The 26,175-nt window shown below is 43.0% G+C and overlaps 1 protein-coding gene and 1 pseudogene across 1 annotated transcript in view; both read right to left on the bottom strand.

The window, feature by feature from the left end:
• dhfr (dihydrofolate reductase) overlaps window positions 1-24,537 on the bottom strand; it is a 47,302-nt gene extending 22,765 nt beyond the window's left edge. The window contains exons 1-4 of the mRNA XM_043708196.2: window positions 24,382-24,537; window positions 19,622-19,671; window positions 16,245-16,350; window positions 1,459-1,585 (exon numbers count right to left, since the gene is read on the bottom strand). Of these exons, the coding sequence (XP_043564131.2) occupies window positions 1,459-1,585; window positions 16,245-16,350; window positions 19,622-19,671; window positions 24,382-24,473 (375 nt within the window). The 5' untranslated portion in view covers window positions 24,474-24,537. The remainder of the gene's footprint in view (window positions 1-1,458; window positions 1,586-16,244; window positions 16,351-19,621; window positions 19,672-24,381) is intronic.
• Window positions 12,183-13,251, bottom strand: LOC148151970 (uncharacterized; annotated as a pseudogene).
• Window positions 24,538-26,175: the final 1,638 nt, after the last annotated feature.

The raw sequence follows: 26,175 nt of genomic DNA, 5'->3' as shown, positions 1-26,175 counted from the left end.
CAATCAATCTGAAACTGGAGATACACCATCTAGCCAACCTGAGATTGGTCAAATGCTGTTCTTGCTGTAGCTAACCAGAGTCCACGGTGCCACTGACAAAGCAGTAGTTACGTCTAGCAAGGGTTAATAAGCAGTAACCCATAGCAGTCAGGCTCACCTATCAAGGTGAGCAGCAAGTACTCCATTATACTCTTGACTTGAGCCTTATTACGTAGAGATGCGCTTAGGAAATGAACTCTTCAAGCAGTCATGGTGTTAACTTCTGGTAAATGGTGATTCCTAGTACACTGATGATAAATATCATTGTGGTGTGTTAGAGAGTTCATAAAGTGGCATCTAATCCTTGGTCACATTAAAGGGGAATGTTCAGGTGCAGACATGACTTAGTCAAGAGACATTAACTAACATTAACAGCCATTAACATTAGAGTCTAACATTCTGGAGTGGGGACACCAAAACAAAACTGACAGTGAGACAGCAAAAATGCCATTCAGATTGGCAATTCTAAAAATGTCTTGAATGCTCTGAAGGCACAGATTAAAATTTCACCACAGCAACTGACAGAATTGAAATCTGCTCCATTATGGCGAACATGAAACTTCCATAAATTGTTGTAAACACTCCCAGGCTCACTAATGTCCATCAGGGTAGGAAATGTGCCATCCTCACTTGGTTTGCCCTATGTGCACACACGTGATTCCAGACCCACAACAATGTGGTTCACTTCTAAGTGAGCCATGTAATGATCTAGCAATCAATTCTCAAGGGCAATGAGGGACATGTAATGAATGCTGGCTCTCAGTGACATCCACATCTCATGAAATAATAAAAATATATAGTATAAGAAGTGTGATCTATGGTACACTAGGGACAGGGAAACCTGTGTAATAAACACTAGCATCACCCGAGGGGCACACTGTTTTCACTGCCTGTGTGGGTGCCAGCTCTGTCTCCCAAAATCAGCCCCCAAACATGGACTGCCCAGTCCTTGTAATTTTAGCTCTAACTGTAAGAAGCTCCATCACACTTGGCAAATGTTCCCACACATTATTGCCAATTCCAGCAAAAACATTTGTCTTTCAAGTTAAGTGACACTAAAGTCATCAGCCCATGAACCCAATAGAAGAGGAGAGTAACTTAGCTAAGACTGCAAATGTCATCCCCAAAGACTGATAAAGGGTAGAATTTAACAATATTGTAGAATCCAGAGAGAAAGATTGATCTGATTTTTCCCTGTATTAGCTCTTTGAAAGAGCTAGCTAATTCGTCACACTCCTCTGCTCTATACCTCAGCCCTGCATTTCTTTTTTTCCCCCCCTTTTCTAACGACAAAATTAGCTTCAGATTTGTGGCAAAAAATTTGAATGCCGATCCTTCCAGTCTGTGAAAGATTTTACTGAAACTTCTGAATCATTACTATTCAAAATTGCAAACAGATAAGCAAGTTCAACATCGTACCTTGTAGAGGCTGCTCCCACCTATTATCCACACAAGATCCACTTTGTCCTGCAGCTCTGGTGAATCCAGGTGAACAAGTGCTGACTCCAGATCACGTGCTAGGTAATTCGCTCCTTTTGGCATCTCCCTGAGAATCACAACAAATAGTAATGATTTACTCCATTCATGGAAAGGCAGTGTCACTGCTTGAATGGTTACTAAATACAACAAGAATGACAGTTTAAAATTGGGGAAAAGTTTTTTGCACAGTGAGTGGTATTGCAAGCCTGCAGGATAATGGGGATAAGGCAGGAGAATGGTCTAACTGGTTGGGTGGTACAGTGGCTGGCACTGTTGCCTCACAGGGACCTGGGTTCGATTCTACCCAGTGGCGACTGTCTGTGGATTTTGTACATTCTCCCCATGTCTGCGAGGGCTCCCTCCGGGTGCTCTCGTTACCCCCGATGTCCAAAGATGTGCAGGTTAGGTGGATTGGCTAAGCTAAATTGCCCTGTAGCGTCCAGGGTGTGCAAGCTAGGTGGATTAGCCATGGTTACAGGGATAGGAATGGGGGAGTGGGTCTGAATGTGCTGCTGTTCGAAGAGTCAGTGTGGACCCAATGGATGGAATGACCTGCTTCCGCACTCAAGCACGGAGGATGTCACCTAGACAGGGGACGAAACGTCTGCAACACAAATTCCCAGCTCGGCGAACAGAACCACAACAAATGGACAAGATCCTGGACTTTTCCAATGCCTAAAATACTGGGCAGAAGTCTCCGCTCAGGTCTCAATAAATACACACAGCCAGAATGATTTCAGTCTGGGACTACCGTTCAATCTGGAATTCCAACGTAATTCTCCACTCCAAGAGAGCAAATCAACCAGAATTAACATTCTAGACTGAAACTAACTTTTACAACTTGGGCTACTCAACATAAGAACCTTCATAGATACTGGAAATTCAACTTTAATCAGCACCCATTCACACGTACTCTTAACCATCAGGAAGTCAACTGACCTGAAAAGGGAACACCAGAAACACAATGGAGAACACAGATTTGAGAGGAGATAATGGACCACACAGTCTGTACATCTGCCAGGTCGGGTCTCACCAGGGAGAGCCTTTCTCAACAGCAAGCTCCTGTACTTACAGCTTCCCCACAGGCTCTAGCCCCATTAAGCAGCTTCAGAACCAGAAAGTTGAATAAAGAACATCATTGCAACAAAGGATATTCGAGACACACAGGCAGGGGATTTTTCTTTACTATCCAAAGAGTTTCCACACGCGTCGGTTCCGAACACAGAGAACTGATGGCAAGAACCTCAACAGCCTTCAACACAATTTAAAAAAAAAAAATTTGAACTGCATTTTCCTCACTGGTGAGCTGAAATTCCTTCGACTCCAAAGTTTCCAACCGAGCTAGCTGGGAGGGGAAGGTGGGTGCTGACAGTGCAGGAACTCCAAAGCTAGGAAATCTGATTAAAGTTTTTTTGTGATTAAAATTGCTGTTTAACTTCAAATAGTGTTTAATCTGCATTTAAATTAATATGATGTGGAGGTGCCAGTGTTGGACTGGGGTGGACAAAGTTAAAAATCACACAACACCAGGTTATAGTCCAACAGGTTTATTTGGAAGCACTAGCTTTCGGAGTTCTGCTCCTTCATCAGGTGGCTGTGGAGCAGGATCATAAGACACAGAATTTATAGCAAAAGATCACAGAGATGTCAGCTTTTAAATAAAACCTTAAATTATCTCGAGAATGGGACTTAAAAGAAGTTCTGGGATTTATATATCAATGCACCAAAACCTGCAAACCATTCTAAAAGATGAAAGACTTAACAGCAATCTAGATTTGTTTGATTTATCATTTCAGTTGCATGTCAGTGATCTTTTGCTATAAATTCTGTGTCTGATCATCCTGCTCTACAACTACCTGATGAAGGAGTAGTGCTTTGAATGCTGGTGCTTCCAAATAAACCTGTTGGACTATAACCTGGTGTTATGTGATTTTTTTAAACTTTAAATTAAGAGTGTATTTAATTACTCCCCTCTGCATATTTGATTGTGTCAATTTCACTGTTTATTACATTTGCCTTTATTTCTTGTATTATACTTACCTTTTTGTATTTAAATAAACACAGATCCTTTTGCCCTGAAACACCGGTCTACTGCCTTCATTTCACATTCCCCAATTAAGTACCTGAACCAGAGATCTGGAGGTGATTCGAACCACCTAAAAATCAACAAATTACTGACTGCAAACCAGCATCCTACAGAAGGGCACTATCATTTGTTTTATGATTCTTTAAATCATCAATCAAGAAAATGTAACAGAGGCATTGCTGGCGGAATTTCTCCAGCATACTGACATCACAGATACACAGCCCAAGTCTCACGGCAATACTGGGAGTGTGGTGACAACTGTCAAAGAGTGTGGCGCTGGAAAAGCAGAGCCAGTCAGGCAACATCAGAGGAGCAGGAGAGTCGACGTTTTCATCAGCCCTTCATTCCTGATGAAGGGCATACACCCAACACGTCGACTCTCCTGCTCCTCAGATGTTGCCTGACTGGCTGTGCTCTTTCAGCACCACACTCTTTGACTTGGATCCCCAACATCTGCAGTCCTCGTGTTTTCGCCCATTGTTGACAACTGCTCTGCCCAATAAGACTCGCGTTGACTTGCAGAAGTCTTTGTTGTCAACACTTGTGGGCATAACCTTTCGCAGGTTGACCTGGCACAGTTGATCCAGTGTTGAATCTGTTCTTCAATGGGAGTCTTTTGAGTGAGGTGTCTGTCAAGGTAGGTGAAGTGGTCAACATATTCCTGAATACCGAGGACATCCTCGCAAATTAGTGTGGCTGTAGACAGGAGCATCTGACATGGTTTTCGTTGTCAAACAAATTCTAGGCAAAACGTTGAGAATGCCACCAGGAAGTTCTTATTGTAATTCGTTGACCAAAGCAAAACCAGTAAATATTAAGGCTCTAGAGATTATGGTCAAGAGATCTAAATTTTCAAGAAAGCTCACCACAAGGCGGTACCTGCGCCATGATATGACGTGACTCTAGCTGCATCTGTGCCAAAACTAAGCGCAAGTGAGGACTGCAGATCAGACTGGAGAGTGTAGTGCTGGAAAAGCACAGCCGGTCACACAGCATCTGAGGAGCAGGAGAATCGACGTTTTGGGCAAAAGCCCTTCATCAGGAATGAGGCTGAGCTGAGGGGGTGGAGAGGTAAATGGGAGAGGGGTGAGGCTGGGGGAGGAAAGTAGCTGAGAGTGCGATAGGTAGATTAGGTGGTGATGGGGGAAGAAGTGTAATGGTGACAGGTTGGAGGGGAGGGTGGGCGGATAGGTGGGAAGGAACATGGACAGGTAGAAAACGGTCATGAGGGTGGTGCCAAGTTAAAAAGGTTGGGACTGGCATAAGGTGAGGGGAGGGAAAATGAGGAAACTGGTGAAGTCCACATTGATGCAGTGTGGTTGGAGAGTCCAGAGGCAAAAGATGAAGCATTCTTCCTCCAGGCGTCAGGTGGTTAGGGAGTGGCAATGGAGGAGACCCTGGACCTGCATGTCCTTAGCAGAGTAGGAGGGGGGAGTTGAAGTGTTCAGCTACAAGACGGTGGGGTTGGTTGGTGAGGGTGTCCCGAGACAAATATCTCAAATTTATCTCATACAAGAAACTCTGTCTTGAATGGTGCCAAAATACAACTCCTACATCGACCCAGATCCTAACCCTTTGTACACCCCTCATTCTAACTGCTCCACTCTCGACAGCAGCGTTTCCAGATCTGCCAAAACATGCATCAGGCAAGAAGTGGATTGTATTAGTGTCTGTGCTCTTATACAGTTATAGACAGAACATTTCAAACAATGGTGTATGCATGGAAAGGTGGCTCTCAACAGTTACTCTAGATTCTACCGGGACAGAGAGACAGAGACTGGTGCATCTCACATCTACTCAAGCAGAGAGGTGGGGTGACTTTCCTCTCTGAGAACCAATGTCCAAATCTGTGTTTATTAGGTCAGAGTTATACAGCACAAACAGACCCTTCAATCCAACGTGTCCATTCCGACCAGCCATCCCTTCTCCCACTCTTCACTGCAGGATGTTGTGCCATTGCAGGCAGACACACACACCAGTTCAAATGAAGCTGCCTAACATCACCTAGAAAAACTTTAAGTGTCGCGTATTTTAAACTGCATCTGCAGGACTAAAGTTACTCTCTCTTATTTGGTAAAGGCCAAGATTTCTTTATTCTAATGCGGCTGATTTTAAAATCTCTCCCCACTCACACCTAAACAATAACAAAGAGCACCTAACTATTGTTACTTCAAATCGATCCAGAAAGATCAGTGTGGAATGGCTCACCATGAGCATAACCTGTACCTGTGAACATAAAATAAAGCACTTTGTTAACTTTGAGATGTTCTCAAATCAGGAATATTGGATACCTTACACAATTCCCTGATTGACTGGGTTTATTGCCACATGTACCTAAGTACAGCGAAAAGCTTTATGTGAGACTGTTCAGACAGATCACAGAGTGACAAAAAATGTTGGACAGCGAGAGGCATACAGGGTACACCACACAGGATATATGTGAGGCAAGAACACCACTATTAAGTTCATCATTTTAAATTAGAAAGTCCATTCATCAGTTTAGTTACGGAGAAGAAGCTGTTCTTGAACCTGCGGTGCATGTTCAAGCTTCTGTTTGATTGAAGAGGTTGCAGAACAGCATTATTTGGGACAGCAGGGGTCTTTGATAATGTTGGCAGCCTTTCCACAGCAATGACGTGCAAACGGAGTTCATGGATTGAAGGATGGCTTCTGTGATGATCGGGCTGTGCAGACAACCTCCTGCAGTTTCTTACAGTTCTGGGCAGTGCAGTTGCTGTACTAGGTTGTTATGCACTAGGACAGAATGCTTTCAATGGTGCATCTGTAAATGTTTCAGGGCCTTATGTACTTACCAAATTTCCTGAGCCACCGAAGGAAGAAATGGTGTTGTTGTGCCTTCTTGACCATCAGACCTATGAGGAAAGTCTAGGACAGGATGTCAGTTATTGTCACTCCTAGAAACTTGGGAGTAATAGACATGTACAGCATGGAAACAGACCCTTCGGTCCAACTTGTCCATGCCGACCAAATATCCCAACCCAATCTAGTCCCACCTGCCATCACCTGGCCCGTACCCCTCCAAACCCTTCCCAGTCATATACCCATCCAGATGCCTTTTAAAATGTTGCAATTGTACCAGCCTCCACCACTTCCCCTAGCAGCTCATTCCATACATAGAGATTACTCATGTACTACCCTCTGCGTGAAAATGTTGCCCCTTAGGTCTCTTTTATATCTTTCCCCTCTCACCCTAAACCTATGCCCTCTAGTTCTGGACTCCCCTCCCCCTCCCCCCACCTGAGGGAAGAGACTTTGTCTATTTATTGCGCAACACCAGGTGATAGACCAACAGGTTTTTTTTATATAGATATTTTTATTAGAAATTTAACATTTTACAAGTTTACAAAAATAAACAAAACTCTCAAATATAAACATTGATATACAATTAAATCAAATATACAATAGCCAAAATGTAACAAAAGAGGAAAAAAAAACCAAAAAATAAAAATAAAACAAAACTCAACTATCTACTACTAATCAGAGTGTATATTTAAGTCTCTTACATGCTCGGAATGTGTTAACATCAGATGTAATAAAACCCATATTCGTGCGGGATTCCTCTCCTAAGGGGCCCCGGACCAGCCAGGTTTGTAATCTCAATTAAATAAAAGACCTTGTTGGGATAGCTGAAATATCTGTATTTATGTAATTCAAGAAGAGCTGCCATATTTTATAAAATAATTCGGTCTTTTGGTGCACCATATTTGTAAGGAAGTCAAGGGGAATACATTCCATAATTAATCTGTGCCAATTTGAAAGTCCAGGGGGGCCCTCAGCCACCCAGTTCACCAAAATATTTTTCCTTGCACAGAAAGAAAGAATAGAAAATAGTCTCTTCCCGTACATGTCCAGGGAGGGAAAGTTCGAAAAGCCCAAAAGGAGAGATACAGGGTCCACTTTAATTTCCGTTCCTAAAACTTCTGTCAGGGTACTTGCTACTTTAGTCCAATATCTACGGATCTTATGACAGGTCCATAGGCAGTGTACAAGAGTGCCCACCTCTATTTTGCATTTGGGACACATTGGAGATGCTCCTGCCTTAAATTTTGCCAATCGAACCGGTGCTATATGGGCCCTATGAAGTATCTTCAGCTGGATAGCCTGGGTTCTGTTACAGATAGTAATTCTTCTAGCGTTTTCCCAAATATCATTCCATGTTTCTATAGAGATTTCTAGTCCTAAATCCTGATCCTATGGTTTAAGCAGATTATCCATATATCCCGATACTTCATCATGTAGTAAATGATAAATAGTACTGACGGAAGATACCCCCACTGGTCGTAGGACACTACAGTCTTTATAAATCAGATAGAGAATATAAATCAGATATTCTCTATCTGGATATAATCTTGAATTTGGAAATATCGAAAGAGGTCTCCATTAGGTAATCCGAATTTCTGACGCAGCTGTTCAAAAGACATCAGGACCCCATCCTTAAATAGGTCCCCTAGACATGAGATCTCCAGAGTTTAAAAGTGGCATCTGTAAACCCCGGTTGGAATCCCCAAGCTCCCACTATCGGTGCATAGGGGGATGTTTTATGTGAGTTGCCCTCATTTTGCCGCATTATATTCCAAGCCTTAATTGTGTTTAGTATTATAGGGTTTTTACAGTGATCTGTAATGATTTTCCTCTTGTCTGAAAATAAAAGACTAATAAGTGGGTATTTTACTTGAGAGGCCTCGATGTCCAACCAGATTGATTGTGGATCAGACAAGACCCAATCAGCTATGTAACTTAATAGGGAACTTAGCTGATATTTCCTAAAGTCTGGGAAGTCCAATCCTCCCCTTGCCTGTGGAAGCTGTAGCTTCTTCAGCTTAATGAGGGGCCGCCTATGATTCCAGATAAAGGAACCCACCCAATTTACGTAGAGCCATCCTTGGCAGCATCACCGGAAGCATTCTCATAGGATATAGGAGACGGGGCAGGACATTCATTTTGATTAGTGCTATTCTACCCAACCAGGAAATTGGAAGGTCTCCCCATCGCTGGAGGTCCTGCCTTATCGGTGGGCGGCCCGGTGGCAGGTGGGCGGCCCGGTGGCACAGTGGTTAGCACTGCTACCTCACAGTGCCAGAGACCTGGGTTCAATTCCCACCTCAGGCGACTGACTGTGTGGAGTTTGCACGTTCTCCCCGTGTCTGCGTGGGTTTCCTCCGGGTGCTCCGGTTTCCTCCCACAGTCCAAAGATGTGCAGGTCAGGTGAATTGGCCATGCTAAATTGCCCGTAGTGTTAGGTAAGGGGTAAATGTAGGGGTATGGGTGGGTTGCGCTACGGCGGGTCGGTGTGGACTTGTTGGGCCGAAGGGCCTGTTTCCACGCTGTAATGTAATCTAAAAAGAAATCTAATGTAATTCTTTCCAGTAAATGCACAAAATTAGCCTTATACAACTGACCAAATACTGGAGTAATAAAAATGCCTAAATATAAGAAGCCCTCCAGGGACCAACGAAAGGGAAAAAGGGATCCGTCTACTAAGTGGGGTGTCATAGCAAGGCCACCCATTGGCATAGCCTCCGATTTTGAAAAATTAATTTTATAGCCTGAGAATGCGCTAACTGTATTAATAATTTGGATTAGGTGAGGTATGGACATCAGAGGGTTACTGAGGAATAGAAGAACATCATCTGCATAAAGGGTAATTTTATGTTTACCTGTACCAATTCTTGGGGCCACTATATTAGGATCAGCTTGTATAGCTTCTGCTAGTGGTTCAATTATTAGCATAAATAACAATGGCGAGAGGGGACATCCCTAACGGCAGCCCCTATCCACACTGAAGCTATCCGAACCTAATCCATTGGTAACCACAACTGCTTTGGGATCACTATACAATGTTGAGACCCATTTGGTAAACACCTGTCCAACGCCAAACCTTTCCAATGTGTAAAATAAATATGACCATTCAACCCTATCAAATGCCTTTTCCGTGTCTAATGAAACTACTACTCCTGGTATCTTTCCCTGATGGCAGGCTTGAATCATATTCAACACCCTTCTAATATTATTGGATGATCTACGGCCCTTAATAAACCCCATCTGATCCTCCTTTATAATATGTGGCAGTACCCTTTCTAGTCTCAGTGCTAACGTTTTAGAAAGGATTTTAAAATCTACATTTAGCAAGGATATTGGTCTGTATGATGTACAATCTTCTGGATCCTTTCCTTTAAGGATAAGAGAGGTATTTGCCTCTTTCAGCGAAGGCGGGAGACAGCCCTGACTATATGCATAGTTATACTTGTCCATAAGTGGACCAGCCAATATTTCTATAAATTCTTTATAGAATTCAGCTTGAAAACCATCTGGGCCCGGTGCCTTACCACTCTGAAGTTGCCTAATTGCATCAAGTATTTCTTGGACTGTCAGAGGAGCATTTAGGACCAATACCTGTTCCGGAGTTAGGCCTGGAAAGGTCAAATTTTTAAAAAAATGACTGCATCCTCCTCGTCCTGTCTTCACAATCCTGCGATTTATATAACTCAGAATAAAATTCTCTAAAGATCGCATTAATCTTTTTATGATCATGAGTCAAAATACCCGTACTTTCCTTGATAGACGTAATAGTCTGAGGGGCCTTTTTTTATTTTGCAAGAAATACTAAGTATCTATCCGGTTTGTCGCCATATTCATATAACCTTTGTTTTGCAAATAATATTTCCCTCTTAGCCGTTTGAGTAAGCATAGTGTTTAGAGTTATTAAAGCCATAATCCTTTGCAATTTAATAATAGAAGGTCTATCAGTGTATGCTGTTTCAGCTGCTTTTAAGCGAGCTTCAAGCAGACGCTGTTGTTCTCCCTTCAATTTCTTCTGGGTCGCTGAGTAGGAGATGATCAAACCTCGCGTGTAAGCTTTGATGGTCTCCCACATCATTGATGGGTTGCTAGCTGTACCTGAATTAATTTCTAAAAAAGTTTTAAATTCTTGAGAGAAGTACTTTACAAATTTACTATCTTTCATCAGGAAGGGGTCCGTACGCCAATGCCGAGGGGATGTCCCATTGTTCCTCGCCTTAGTTTCCATATATACAGCAGCGTGGTCGGAAATTGCTATACTACCTATTTTACAAGATGATATGGAATTTTTAAAAATCGAGGGGACAAAAAACATATCAATTCTGGTATGACATTAATGTGGATTGGAGTAGAAAGAAATATCTCTGCCCTGTGGATGAAGACATCTCCATACAGCTACTAATCCTAATTCTTTGTTCAGATCCACCAATTGTCCAGATCTGGGAGATACTCCTGCAGTACTCTTGGGAATCCTATTTATTTCCGGATCCATACTACAATTAAAGTCTCCCCCTATAATTGTATGACGGGCACCAAAAGCCATCAATTTTGAAAAGGCTTCCGTTATAAATTTATAGGATGTGCCGGGGGGCAGTACAAATTTAAAATCCCATATTCCTCTCCATTTATGAGGGCTTTAATCAAGATATATCGTCCAGATTTGTCTTTTATCTGCTTTAGGATTTTGAAAGGGAAATTCTTCCGAACAAGAATAACAACTCCCCTGCTTTTTGAGCTAAAAGAAGAAAAAAAGGGCTGATCAAATCCACCCTGTCGTAATTTCAAGTGTTCTTTATCCGACAGGTGTGTCTCCTATAGGAGAGCTATATCAACTCCTTCCTTCTTAAGATTTGATAATATTTTCTTCCTTTTGACTGGCGAATTACTCCCCTTGACATTCCAGGTGCACCACTTAACCGACTGATCAACCATAATCATCTGGGCAAATCCGAGACCCCTCGGGAGGGGAAACCCTATCCAGAACATCCCGAGCGTAGAGCATGTAAAATTTACAAAAATAAAGCCTCTCTAATACACTCACAACAATACAATAAAAAAAAACTATTTCTAAATTTAAAAAAATATAAAACGTATCTAAGTGGAGATTTTCCCCCTTGTTCCCAGGGGGAGTCACTTCCTCTCCAAAAGTCCATCATATCCTCTCCCAACCAATTCCCCACCCTTGACCCAGGCGCTCCTCAATAAAATGAGAATTCAGATATAATACAAAGCTAGAGTTAACAGTGAGCATCCTACCCCCACCCATACCAACACCTGGGTATATTTGGTAATGTTAATACCATATATAAACATATAACTATAAAATTACAACCTCAACAAATAATAATTAAATATAAATATAGTAATACAAAATAACAAGGGAGAAACAACCCCGCTCCTAAAGATGGAGGTAAAATTGAATAAGGTAACCACCTCCCCCCACCAACTTAACCAAACCCCTCAGTGTGTAATATAAATATATATATATATATATATATATATATATACACACACACACACACACATATACACATACATACATACATGCATACATACACACACACATACATAAAATAATAAAAGAAAACCCCAAGGAGGGGAGAAAATCAAATCCCTCTCCCCACCCCCCATGATAATATTAGACAGCAAGATAAGAGAAAAAAAAGGGGGGGATATAAACCAAAGCCGGGGGGAAAAGGCCAACCAACATCCATTATGTCTTACAGTTTATCTAAGAGAGTCCAAGAATTCCTTAGCCTTTTCTGGTGATCCGAAGTTATATACGGATCCTTCATGGTTAAAGCGTAGCGTCACTGGGTAGCGTAAGGAGTACTGAATAATTAAGTCCCTTAAACGCTTCTTCGCCTCGTCGAATGCCTTCATCTTTCGGACCAGAGCTGGGGAAAAGTCCTGGAATAACATGATCTTGGATCCTTTATAGATCATAGCTTGGGGGTCTTTTCCAAGATTTCTAGAGGCTTCTAGGAGTATCTGCCTCTCCTTGTAGCTCTGCAGCCGGAACAGGACCGGGCGTGGGCGCTGGTTCGAGACGGGCCTGCGTATTGCGACCCGGTAGGCCCATTCTACCCTTACCTGGCCTGATCCAGCTTCCAGATTTAAACGTTGTGGCAGCCACTGCTCGAGAAACAGTGTAAGCTGGCCTTCCTCTTCCCGTTCGGGAAGGCCCAGCAAACGAATATTTTTTCGACGACCTCGATTATCGAGGTCGTCAATGTGATTCTCTAAGGTCCGGACTCGCTGTTCGAGAGCCCGGACCTGATCCACGGCCGATTGAGCTGTAGTTTCGGAGGTCACGGCCTTTAACTCCGCCCCTCTGACTCGGCACTCGATTTCTTGGATGTCTCGGTCGTGCTTCGGCAGCGCGGCCGAGAGAGAGTCCCATTGATTTCGGGATTCTTCGATGAAAGCGTCGATCTTCGCACCCAGTTTGGAGATCATTTCTACAAGGCTTGTCACCATAGGTAAGTCCCCCAGGGCAGCTGTGGATGCCTCAGCTGCAGCTGGAGGGGGTGGGGGAGGGGTTCCTACTTGTTGAGAGCTGCGGGTTCCCTTCCCTTTAGTCATTTTTACTAAAGATTAGATTGTTTAAATTTAATATTAAACAACTAATTAAATTAAACAGCTATTATAAATGATTTGGTAAGTGTGGTGGGGGTGGGTGACCCACTTTACCCAAGTCTTGGGAGGAGCACTGTCGACTCAGACTTGCTAGGTCGCTGCCATCTTGGAAGGACTAGCCTTTTTTCTTTTTTTTGTTTAGGCAAACACCCAAGTGGCCAGTGACAAGCACTGCCCTTCACATCAGAGGGCAGTGCATCACTCCTGTTTTTTTTTCCCCCACACTACCACGTAAGTGCGGTAGTGCTTATTTTTTCCCCAGCAGCCATGGTGTGTGTGTGCAGGTGTGAGACACAGTGGAAGACACAAAGTGCATGAATCTTTATTCAAATTCCACCACCAGGAAGATAGGAAAACACCCGGGTGGCCAGTGACAAACATTGCCCTTCACATCAAAGGGCAGTGCTGTGTGATCAAAACAGTGAAGGGGAGGGTAGGGACAAGGACTAGCTTTTAGAGCACTGCTCCTTCATCAGGTCGTTGTGGCCCACAACGATCTGATGAAGGAGTAGTGCTCTGAAAGCTAGTCCTTCCAATTAAACCAGTTGGACTATCACCTGGTGTTGTGAGATTTTTTTAAACTTTGGACTGGGGTGTACAACACCAACATCTCCAATCTATCCTATTCATGCCCCTCATGATTTTATAAACCTCTAAGGCCACCCCTCAGCCTCTGACACTCTTGGGAAAACTGCCCTAGCCTGTTCAGCCTCTGCCTATAGCTCAAATCCTCCAACCCTGGCAACATCCTTGTAAATCTTTTCTGAACCCTTTCAAGTTTCACAACATCCTTCTGATAGGAAGGAGACCAAAATTGCACGCAACATTCCAAAAGTGGCCTAACCACTGTCCTGTACAGCCGCAACATGACCTCCCAACGCCTGTACTCCATACTCTGATCAAGAAAGGATACCAAACGTTTTCTTCACTATCCTATCTACCTGCGACTCCACTTTCAAGGAGCTATGAACCTACACTCCAAGGTCTCTTTGTTCAGCAACACTCCCTAGGACCTTACCATTAATGGTATAAGCCCTGCTAAGATTTGCTTTCCCAAAATGCAGTACCTTGCATTTATCTAAATTAAACTCCATCTGCCACCCCTCAGCCAACTGGCCCATCTGATCAAGATCTCGTTGCAATCTGAGGTAACCCTCTTCGCTGTCCACTGCACCTCCAATTTTGGTGTCATCTGCAAACTTACTAACTGTATCTCTTATATAAATGATTTGGATGCAAGCATAAGTGACAAACAGTAGAGGGCCCAGCACTGATCCTTGTGGCACTCCACTGGTCACAGGCCTCCAGGCTGAAAAACAACCCTCCACCACCACCCTCTGTCTTCTACCTTTGAGCCAGTTCTGTATCCAACTGGCTAGTTCTCCCTGTATTCCATGAGATCGAACCTTGCTAACCAGTCTCACATGGGGAACCTTGTCGAATGCATTACTGAAGTCCATACAGATCACGTCTACCGCTCTACCCTCAATTCCCTTCGTTACTTCTTCAAAGAACTTGATGCTCTCCACGCTCTCAACCACCATGCCGTTGATGTATATTTTTGGGGAAGGGGGAGCCGTATCTCCTTTCTGAATTCTGACTGATCATAGTTTGATATCCATCCTATCATGGTGCTGTGGTCAGCAGACTTGTAGATAACGTTCGTTGGAATTTGGTGACAGTCGTGGCTGTACAGAGAGTACAGTAGGGGCTGAGAATACCTCCTTGGAGGGCCTCAGTATTGAGTGTTCTCATGGAGAGGGTTGTAATTGTCTATCTTCACTGATTGCAGTCAATGGGTCTTATTAGCTAAAGGCTGCAGCACATCCATTGATTAAAGGGATTGCAACACAACCACAAAAGGTGGATCATTGCAACCAGCACACCCACAAAGCTGGCACAGTTTTCTTCTTGGTCTCTTTATATTTGTTTAAGCTCAATGACAAAATTTCACAGACTCTGAAATCCACCAGATCAAAACACAGTAGTTTCAAACACTGACCTACAGGATATGAAGTAGATTTTAAACATACAGATATTTTCACTTAAAGATCAAAATTATCTTTGTTTCCACTTTGCATATGGTCCTATTTTCTGGATCTCCTTCTCATTAAATCAGATTCATGGAAAACTTGAAAGGTAGTGGGAAATGCATCAATGAACACATTTATTAATAAAGAAATAATGTATATCGATTCCTGATGGCTTGATCATAAATATTGATTGCTCTTTATTTCCCTAGGATAGGCAACAGGCCAAGGTTCCTGCCCTTTCTCCAGTTATCCTCTGGAGCTGTACTGAGTATTACATACATGAACATCTGAAACAAAAAATCCTTCTCATCCATCTCTTATCTTTAAGCAGTGACCTCTAGTTTGCGATTCGGCCACTAGAAACTTCATTTTTCACATCCACTTGGGCAAGCAATCCAAGATCTTGTAGTTCAATCAAGTCATCTCTGACTCTTCAAAAACCCAAGCAGATACAAGCCTCGACTGTTCAACTGCTCTTCACAAGACATGTGTCCATTCTAGATCTTAGTCTGAAACCTTCTCAGAATTATTTTCGATGCATCTACATCCTTCCCTTAAATAAGGAAACCTAAACTGCACACTGTGCATTGGAGAGACAACAAATGGGGCACTATGTACAGCTGAAGCAGAACCTCCCTACCTACCCCACAAGGGTAGATGAGGCTTAGATACACTATTGCTTGTATTTCTACAATATGACTGAATAGTTTACGCTTGAATAAACAATACCTGGGCAAGCACCCATGTGCTAGACAATAAGGGGTCAATATCTTCAAGAGGGAGGAGCAAAACAAAAACAAGTTAGGCAACAGAGGTTAAAGATAAAATTACACCACATTATGTAGTTCTCCAAAATGAGGAAAGCTGTAATTTCATTTTCTCTATGTGGTCAACTAAAATTCAGGATAGAGAGGAGATCTGGAGGTATGCAAGACTAAACTAGCATATAGAACATCTGTTCAATCATGTTAATGCAATTTATATTCTGCATAATTATATAAATTGTTCAAAAGCGAATACTATGAACTTATTCCTCACCTTATCCAAAATAAAAGATGCAGGCATCAGTGTCTGTGGTAAATCAAATATAACGGAAAATACTGCAGACTCCCTTTACCAGAAACAAATATCACCTTTCAGACACTTACTTCAGTTCTCTGCTTAGTACAATATTTATCCGGTCTTTAAGTGGCCTAAACTTCTCAGGAATAGAGAACCAGGTTTTCCGTCCCATTATGACAGCATTGATTTTCCCTGTTAGAAGGTCAAACATAGCACAGATCACTTTTACAGGACAAAAGAGAGCATATCACAAAGCCCAATAAATACAGTTCAATTCTAGAGAACTAGGCTAGCATTTTGCTCTGCCCCAACACAAAGTAGTCTTCACTTTTAAATGGTTTTATATTATACACAACTGAAAGCTTATTCCCAATCACCCAAGGGTTTTTTTTTCACCTATTAACCATCACCAAATATAGTGTTTCAAATTGAATAATTCGCATGCAAAGACCATGTAGGTAACTATGATTTGGAGGTGCCGGTGTTGGACTGGGACGGACAAAGTTAAAAGTCACACAAACACCAGTTTATAGTCCAACAGGTTTATCTGGAAGCACTAGCTTCCGGAGTGCTGCTCTACCTGAAGGAGAAGCACTCCGAAAGCTAGTACTTCCAAATAAACCTGTTGGACTATAACCTGGTGTAGAGGTAAAAACAATGACTGCAGATGCTGGAAACCAGATTCTGGATTAGTGGTGCTGGAAGAGCACAGCAGTTCAGACAGCATCCAAGGAGCAGTAAAATTGATGTTTCGGGCAAAAGCTCCTATAACTTGGTGTCTTATGATTTTTAACCATGTAGGGTAATGCAAACCATCAAAAGATGAGGAAGAGGTAGGGAGAGTGGGGTGGGCAGTGGGGCTAATATGTCCAGACTTTAAAGCCACCCAACAGGCTTGAAACACTTGAACACGTGGAGTGCCAGGGTCACGCTAATGGTAATAATTGCTCAGTCAATTCAAAACAGAATGGATAGAAAGCTAAAAAAAAAATCACAACACCAGGTTATAGTCCAACAGGTTTAATTGGAAGCACTAGCTTTCGGAGCGCTGCTCCTTCATCAGGTGGTTGTGAAGTACATGTTTGTAAGACACAGAATTTATAGCAAAAAAGTTTACAGTGTGATATAACTGAAATTATACATTGAAAAATACCTTGATTGTTTGTTAAGTCTCTCATCTATTAGAATGACCATGTCAGTTTCACTTCTTTCATATGTAAAACCGCAAACTTTTTAAAAACGTTACATTCTCAAATGAACTTCAACAATTGATGTCAGCCCAGATAACGTACTGAAAGTGTTAGCACCTGTTCGGTCTGTGCCATAATGGTTAGACTGATTCTAATCTAAAAAGTGAATTAACAGAATCTTACATGGATTCATGCCGTTTTTGAGCAAAGCACAATGTAACTCAAAGTATAAATTCACCCCACAAACGCAAGTGTGTGTGCGCACGCGCATGTGTATAGTGCAATGGGGTCACCAGTAGGTGTGACATGAACCCAAGGTCCTGTTTGAGGCCATCCCTGTTTTCACTGCTGCCTGCCCGAAGTCTGCCTTGGAGGATTGTCACCCGAAGGTCCGAGGTAGAATGTCCGACTGGGAGGGAACACTTCTGTCTGTTGATCGTTGTGTGGTTCCCATTCATCCATTGCTGTCACCTCTGCTCAGTTTCAACAATGTATATTGCCTCAGGGCATCCTTGCCTGCAGTGTATGAGATAGACAATGCTGGCTGAGTTGTAAGAGTACCTACCATGTACATGGCATAGTTTTTTGGGAAGTACTGGACAACGAAGGGTACCCGGTGGTTGCAGCACATCTGTCTCCTGAGGAGACTATTACAGTTCCTCGCTCTGGCACGTCGGAACTGGTGGCCGATGAGTTGTGCATCATACCTTGTTCTTATGAGAGCATCCTGGAGTCTAAACATTATGGCACAGACAGCAGCACACAGGAGGCTAATACATTATCCGGGATGACACCAATTATTAAAGTTCACTTGAGAATGTAACTTTTGAAAAATGTTTTGCGATTTACATAAGATGAGAAACTAACATGGTCATTCAAACAGATGAGAGACTTGACATACAGTCAAGGTCTTTTTCAATGTATAATTTCAGTTACATCACACTGTAAACTTCTGCTACAAATCCTGCGTCCTACAATTGTGATGAAGGAGCGGCGCTCCGAAAGCTAGTGCTTCCATTTAAACCTGATGTTGTGATTTTTAAACTTTGTACACCCCAGTCCAATATCAGCATCTCCAAATCATGGATATAAAGCATTGTTCAAAAGTAACAATAAAAAGGAAGCTAAAAGGAAATTGTGTAATAGTGACACAGTGGCAGAAAAAGAAAATTAATATTCCATTAATACAATTTTCTCAAATGGTGCAACTAATCATCAGAACAGCTTTGCAGCTACTTGAACCTGTTTTGAATTTCAGTCAAACCATGGCTGATCATGATCGCAAGCCCAATCATCTACCTGTAGCTCCATATAAATGAGGAAAATATTATCCATCTCAGTTTTCAAAGCTCAACTGTTGCAGGATTGACAGTCCTTACAACCTTTCATCGAAACAAGTGCTTCCTGATTTTGTCATTGAAGGTCTTGACTCTAATTTCAAATCGCCCTGTTCCCGTGTTCTTCCAAAGAAAACAGGAGAGTTTCAGAGACGAGGAAAGATTGGATAGGCCGGGGTTGCTTTCCTTGAAGCACTGAAGGTTGAGAAGGGACTGAATAAAGGTATAAAAGATTACTAGGGGAACCCACTGGGTGGATAGGAAGGTAATTTTCCCATTAATAGAGGGATCAATAACCAAGGGACTTAAGATTAAAGGGTAGAAGACGGAGGAGACTTGAAACAATCTTTTTTCCACTGAGAGGATGCTAGGAGTTTGGAACTCACTGTCCGAAAGGGTGAGTGAGTCAGAAAACCTTGTATAATTTAATATTTAGGTGCTCACTGATGTTGCCATAGTCTTCAGGACTATGGGCAAAAAGCTGGAAAATGGGATTAGTTCAGTCAAACCTTTGTTGAACTGAGCAGAACAAGAGGCTGTAAAAAGTCTTAAAAGGTTTCTGTTAATCTTTTGTCATTTTAAATACCTCTATTCAATCATGATTGTATCGTGGGAACACAAACTGCATTTATGCAACCTGCTCTCTGAATTCAAGCCCTTTAGCCCTGGTGCCATTCTGGTCTCACAAACAGCAGGCCAATTACCTAATCATCCTTCTCAATTAGAGAATTAAAGGCAGGAAATCAGGAAAACATTTCAAGGCTAACTGCCCATTGCTGAGCAATTGTTAGATCATGAGGAAGAAGCAATGACCCTCAGCTGACAAATTCAAATATCTTTTGCTGGGGGCCTTAATAAGGTGTGATACAGAGTTTGGACAGAGGAGTTACTTGGTTCTATAACAGTTCGGAGCGTTTTAAAAAGTGTTGGCAGTACCTTCTACTGATGGCGTGGTGGTCATCTTCTGAAAATATTTGAGTTCTTTGCTAAAAGTTGAAAAAAGCAAAATTTGAAACAATTAGTTTAAAAGGAAATGCAACTATTAAAATAGACTTAAAAGTGAACAACTTTACTTTGAGCCATTCATTCAAGTCCCACCCACCCCAGATATGTGTTACTTTAAAATATCTCAAAATTATAAATTAAATATTTGAAACCATGGAATACGCAGCAAAAAATATCCAGGAGATTCCACTTTCCTCGGCAAGATCAAAGCCAGCAGGTTCCAGGAGTTCAAAAGACAGCTTCATTGCTCAATCCTTAAAAATCCTTTTATCAGTCAAAAGGTCAGCTCCTTTCACCACTTGAACTTTAACATTTATCCATTACACAAAAAGCAACTTATTCAGGAGCTAGAGACATTTTTATTTCACCCCTTTTTTGTTGCAAACTTAATGTTCCTGGCTGACTCTAAAGTAATGTCGAAAATGTTTCAGAATCCTTACTTATTTCAATGGTTTCTCAAAACTAAAGCATCTAATTCTCTATGCCTATTGAGACATACAAGGTGGTTCTTGTGACACAGTGATGATGTCTCCATGCTGGGTCAGAAGTTCAAGTCCTACTTGCCATGAGGATGATTCAAAACCTGCCCAAACAGATAGATTTAAATAACCAGCGAGACATGCAAGGACCAATAACACTCATTTGATATAAGAACACAATGTTGGAACTGTTCTGCAGGCCTGGTAGCAGTTGTGTAAAGGGAAACAGATTAGTATTGCAGGCCTATGGCCTATCACTGGAACACTCATGCTGAGCTTTTCAGAAAGCTTTATACGTTATGCAGCACATGAAGGACCCAGTCAGTCGGTCATTCACATGACATCTTAGATAAGGCCTATGCTATACCTTCTACAGAGCAGCATGGAATGAGGTGTTCAGAATCTTGCTCGTCCTTCGAAACGAAGGTAACCATTTGCATCATCTGGAATGTTTGGTAGGATTCTGGTGGGTGCACAGGTGACTGCAAAGGCTAATCCACAAGCAGCTGCAAATGGCTCAGGATATCAGAGGAAATAGAGTTTGAACAGTTGCTGCCTCACGATTTTCTCGAAGAGTTTTCTCCTTGCTTCTGACATGGGTTTGCTTTCAAAAGAGGCCACATTGGTTTCTTTAAAAACAGAAAATAGGAGCAGGAGGTCTTTTGCCCTATGTGGTCATTCAATCTGAATATGGCCTACCATTAGTGATGTTAAGTACAAAGACCCTGAGTGAACTTCTCCCAGGACTTGAAGTTGATGGAAATTGCTAAGTGAAACCAGTTAAAATAAGGCAGTATGAATCAAGTAAGTGTTTTGTGCTATCACTGGCTGGCTTGCATGTACTGCCCATTCGTAGTTGCCCTTGAAAAGATGGTAGGGAGCTGCTTTCTTGAACTGCTGCAGGCACAATGTTGTTAATAAGAGAATTCCAGGATTTTGCCCCAGCTACACTGAATGACCAGTGATATATTTTCAAGTCATAATCCTGAGTGACTTGGAAGGAAACTTGCAGTGGTGGTAATGTTAACATGAATCTGCTGCTCTTGTCCTTCTGGAAGTGGTCAGGGATTTGGGAGTTGCTGTCTAAGGATCTTTGGTGAATTTCTGCAGTGCATCTTATAGATAGCATACAATGCTGCTACTAAGCATTCTAGGAGAAAGTGAGGACTGCAGATGCTGGAGATCAGAGCTGAAAATGTGTTGCTGGAAAAGCGCAGCAGGTCATGCAGCATCCAAGGAGGAGAATCGACGTTTTGGACATGAGCCTTTTTCAGGAATGAGGGAAGTGTGCCAAGCAGGCTAAGATAAAAGGTAGGGAGGAGGGACTAGGGGGAGTGGCGTTGGAAATGTGATAGGTGGAAGAAGGTTAAGGTGAGGGTGATAGGCCAGAGTGGGAGTGGGGGGCAGAGAGGTCAGGAAGAGGATTGCAGGTTAGGAAGGTGGTGCTGAGTTCGAGGGATTTGACTGAGACAAGGTGGGGAGAGGGGAAATGAGGAAACTGGAGAAATCGGAGTTCATCCCTTGTGGTTGGAGGGTTCCTAAGCAGAAGGTGAGGCGCTCTTCCTCCAGCCATTGTGTTGCTATGGTCTGGCGATGGAGGAGTCCAGGGACCTGCATGTCCTTGGTGGAATGGGATGGGGAGTTAAGTGTTGAGCCACAGGGTGGTTGGGTTGGTTGGTCCGGGTGTCCCAGAGGTGTTCTCTGAAACGTTCCGCAAGTAGGCGGCCTGTCTCCCCAATACAGAGGAGGCAAAATCGGGTGCAGCGGATGCAGTAAATGAGGTGTGTGGAGGTGCAGGTGAATTTGTGGCGGATATGGAAGGATCCCTTGGGGGGGGGGGGCAAGTTTTGCATTTCTTGCGGTTGCAGGGGAAGGTGCCAGGAGTGGAGGTAGGGTTGGTGGGGGGTGTGGACCTGACGCGGGAGTCACGGAGGGAGTGGTCTTTTCGGAACGCTGATAGGGGAGGGGAGGGAAATATATCCCTGGTGGTGGGGTCCGTTTGGAGGTGGCGGAAAGGACAATGGATGATACAATGTATATGGAGGTTGGTGGGGTGGAAGGTGAGGACCAGTGGGGTTCTGTCCTGGTGGCGATTGGAGGGGTGGGGCTCAAGGGCAGAGGAGATGCAGTGGAGAGCATCGTCGATCATGCCTGGGGGGAAATTGCAGTCTTTGAAGAAGGAGGCCATCTGGGTTGTTCGGTATTGGAACTGGTCCTCCTGGGAGCAGATGCGGTGGAGACAAAGGAATTGGGAATATGCGATGGCGTTTTTACAGGGGGCAGGGTGAGAGGAGGTGTAGTCTAGGTAGCTGTCAGAGTCAGTCGGTTTATAGTAAAGCATTGGAAATGGAGGGAGTGGATGGGTTGTGAATGTGCTGCCAATCAAGCAGGCTGTTTTGTCCTGGACAATGTCAAGCTTGTTGACTGATGTTGGAGTTGCACTCATGCAAGCAAATGAGGAGTATTCCATCAGACTCCAATCTGTGCCTTGTGGACAGGCTTTGGGGAGTCAGGAGGTCATTTACTTGCTGCAGTATTCCCAACCTGCTCTTGTTGCCATTGTATTTATATGGCACGTTCAGTTTAGTTTCTGGTTAAATGGTAATCTCCCAAAATGTTGACAGTCAGAGATTCAGTGATCATCACCCACTGAATGCCAAAAGGTGGTGGTCAGATTGCTACTTACTGGAGATGGTCATTGCCTGGCATTTATGTGGCATAGATGTTACTTGCCATTTGTCAGGCAGACAAAAGTGAGGACTGCAGATGCTGGAGATCCGAGTGAAGATTAGAGTGGTGCTGGAAGAGCACATCAGGTCATGGCAGCATCCGAGGAAAATTGACATTTCGGGCAGGAGCCCATCATCAGGAATGATGTCACATTCAGTTGAATGCAGCGTTGATGTCAAAGGTTGTCACTCTCATTTCACCTCTGTATTCAGCTCACTTGTCCATATTTGACTTACATCTATATGGAGGTCAGAAGCTGAGCAGCCCGGATCCCAGACGAACCCCAACTGAGCAGGTTATTGTTGACCAGGTGATGCATGACAGCACTCGATGACACCTTTCATCACATGAAAGAAGTAGCCCGTGTAGTGGGTGGCACAGTGGTTGGCACTGCTGCCTCACAGCACCAGAGACCCAGGTTCAATTCCCACCTCAGGCAACTGTCTGTCTGTGTGGAGTTTGCACATTCTCCCAGTGCTCCAGTTTCCTCCCACAGTCCAAAAATGTGCAAGTTAGGTGAATTGGCTATGCTAAATTGCCCCTAGTGTTAGGTGAAGGGGTCTAGATGGGTTGCTCTTCGGAGGGTCAGTGTGGACTTGTTGGGCCGAAGGGCCTGTTTCCACACTAAGTAATCTAATCTAGCCCAAGTTTGCTCTGGCATTCAATACAACCATGGCCAAATGTGTCTTTCCTCCACAATCACCACCTTGTAGATAAGAGACCCAAATTACCAGAAATCAAAAAAAAGGGCTTGTGAAGACATCCCCAGTGTGACCACTATAGAATTCTACAGAGTTTTGTTACACACTTTGAATATTACAATTCCTATCTGGGTGGATGCAATCAAGCACCATATTAATTATAAGTACAAGTATAATTTAGATATTGAATGTGATAGATAGGTTTAAATATTTCCTGACACCGTGCATCATGGCAAGCTAATTTGCATCTAAATAGCTGGCAAAAATACAGTCCAAATAAAGAAAGTTATTCAGGAATGTCTGGCAATAGTGACCATTGAACCTGTGGCTATTGACTGAAAAGTCATATTCACTACATAACCTCTGCCCCCTCCCCGAACACGTACAACTGCCTTGACCAGTGTTCTGAAAACAATTACCGTAGCATTCCATCATAAACACCATATCCACATGGAATATCAGTTCTTGTGCTGATTATTGTTAATCTCGGCTGGAGAGAATCTAAACAGCAGCAAAGCCTGGCAATTGCATGCGAGTCTAAGTTGGTATCTCTCCTGGTCTGCAAGAATATCATATCATGCAGATTAGATATGCATAGAACTAGGTTCGGTGCAGGAGACTCTTTTTAAAACCAGAACGTGGGAATACCTTTCCGTTGCCGGGAAAGTCATTAGAAAAAGCGGTTGGGTCACGGAGAAGTCCAGCAGGGAAAGCGGGATTGCTCAGTGTACTGCGGGCAAGCTCAGGCCTGCACCGTCTCAGTTACTCCTGGATTACTTACTTCAATCTGACCGGGTACCAGGGGAAGTTTCCTTCTTTGCCGATCCCCATGTTGGGGCAAACAGCGACGATGCAGTTCAGCAAGCGGGACATCTTCCAGCTTTTTCCTGAGCCCGCAGCCGGTTCCCAAACTGAAAGTAAATTCCCGCAAAGCGCAGCAAAAAGAACGCGCCAAACTGACGCCACTCCAGCGCAACCAATGGGAGGCTCAACGTCCTAAATAGTTACATTGATTATTCATTGGGTCTAAAGGTCCAGTCCACTTCCACTGAGAGATTAAAATACAATTACTTCGCTTTATTAAAAGGTTGATGCAAATACTTTATTTTAAATTTTCAGGCACGACTCCCACAGTCCAAAGATATGCGGGTCAGGTGAATTGGCCATGCTAAATTGCCCATCGTGTTAGGTGCATTAGTCAGAGAGAAATGAGTCTGGGAGGGTTACTCTTCGGAGGGTCGGTGTGGACTTGTTGGGCCAAATGACTTGTTTCCACACTGTAGGGAATCTAATCTAATCTAGACTTCTGTTTATTGAGCACTTTAACATGAAAAACACCCCAAAGAAGTTTCAGAAGTGTAATCAGAGAAAAAGTAGATACTGAACCAAAGTGGTAAGGTTTAATCAAAGACACACTGATTCTAAGTAGACTCCCAATGAGAGGCATGGTGGATAGAAAGGGAGGAATGTCAGGGAATAGACACTGCTGACTGATGGCAAACGGTCAATATAGGGATGAAGGGAAATAAACAAAATAATGGGAAGAACAGAATAGTCCAAGCATGGGTGGAAAACAAGGTTGTGGTGGTTACAACTGTGGGATATAGGTAAAGCAGTGTTACTTCTGCAATCATAATTACTTATGCTAGGTAAATGAACTCACACCAGTGTATAATTCTTTCAAACAAGAGCTGAGTCAACAAAAATTAAAACTATGTGAAGGAAATATATAATTGTTTTTGTATTAGCTAAAATGTGCATACAAGAATGAAATGTGCCTGCAAACAATGCTAGATGTTACAGACAAATAGATAAGGTGCTGTGAGGGGAAGGGGTGTAGGTTAAGCTAGATATGCTTGTACCAGCAGTAGTTATAAGCATCTGTTTCCCGCTTCTGCAAAAACAAAAACAAACCACAATTAAAAGGTCATAAGGCTCAGTATGGATGAAGAATGGGAGGAAATGTTACAAGCAATGGAAACAGATGGTAGTGAAGGAGGATATACCTAACAATGGACCACAGCAGGTTGTGGTGAAATGGCCAAGTAAAACTTGTACTTTGTTGTGCACAAGGCCGGATAAGGCAAGAGATAAACAATAGTAATGGGCGCCGGGTTTACAGTAGTGGAGGAAGGAAAGAGAAACAAATCCTATATTAGATATGTACTTGCTAAACTCTGCGCGTCTATTTTTGGCACCACGCTTGCAAACATATAATAAATGACACTGTTGCTTCAGATCTTGTCTCGGACTGAAATTATTGAAGTGAATGGGTTCTATTTCCCACACAACTATATAAAGCAAGAACCTAACATTGTCATACTCACGGGATCGTACCTTAGTGACAATTTCCCAGGTAACACTATCTCCATACTAACCATTGGACCGCCGTGTGACCCAATCTTTACATAAGCTTTGGTTCCTGCCCATTCAAGTATCTATCTAGATACATCTTAAATGACACCGTTGTTCCCACCCCTACCACCTCTGCTGGCAACACGTTCCAGGCACCCACACCCTTTGCGTGAAGAACATTCCACGTATATCTCCGCTAAACTTTTCCCATCTCACTTTG

Source organism: Chiloscyllium plagiosum, unplaced genomic scaffold (assembly GCF_037043375.1).
Source record: "Chiloscyllium plagiosum isolate Xiang-an unplaced genomic scaffold, Cpla_swu_hap1 HiC_scaffold_2, whole genome shotgun sequence".
Classification (NCBI taxonomy): Eukaryota; Metazoa; Chordata; class Chondrichthyes; order Orectolobiformes; family Hemiscylliidae; genus Chiloscyllium; species Chiloscyllium plagiosum.
Note: the sequence above shows the minus strand (reverse complement) of the source record. Positions and strands in the feature narration are given on the sequence as shown.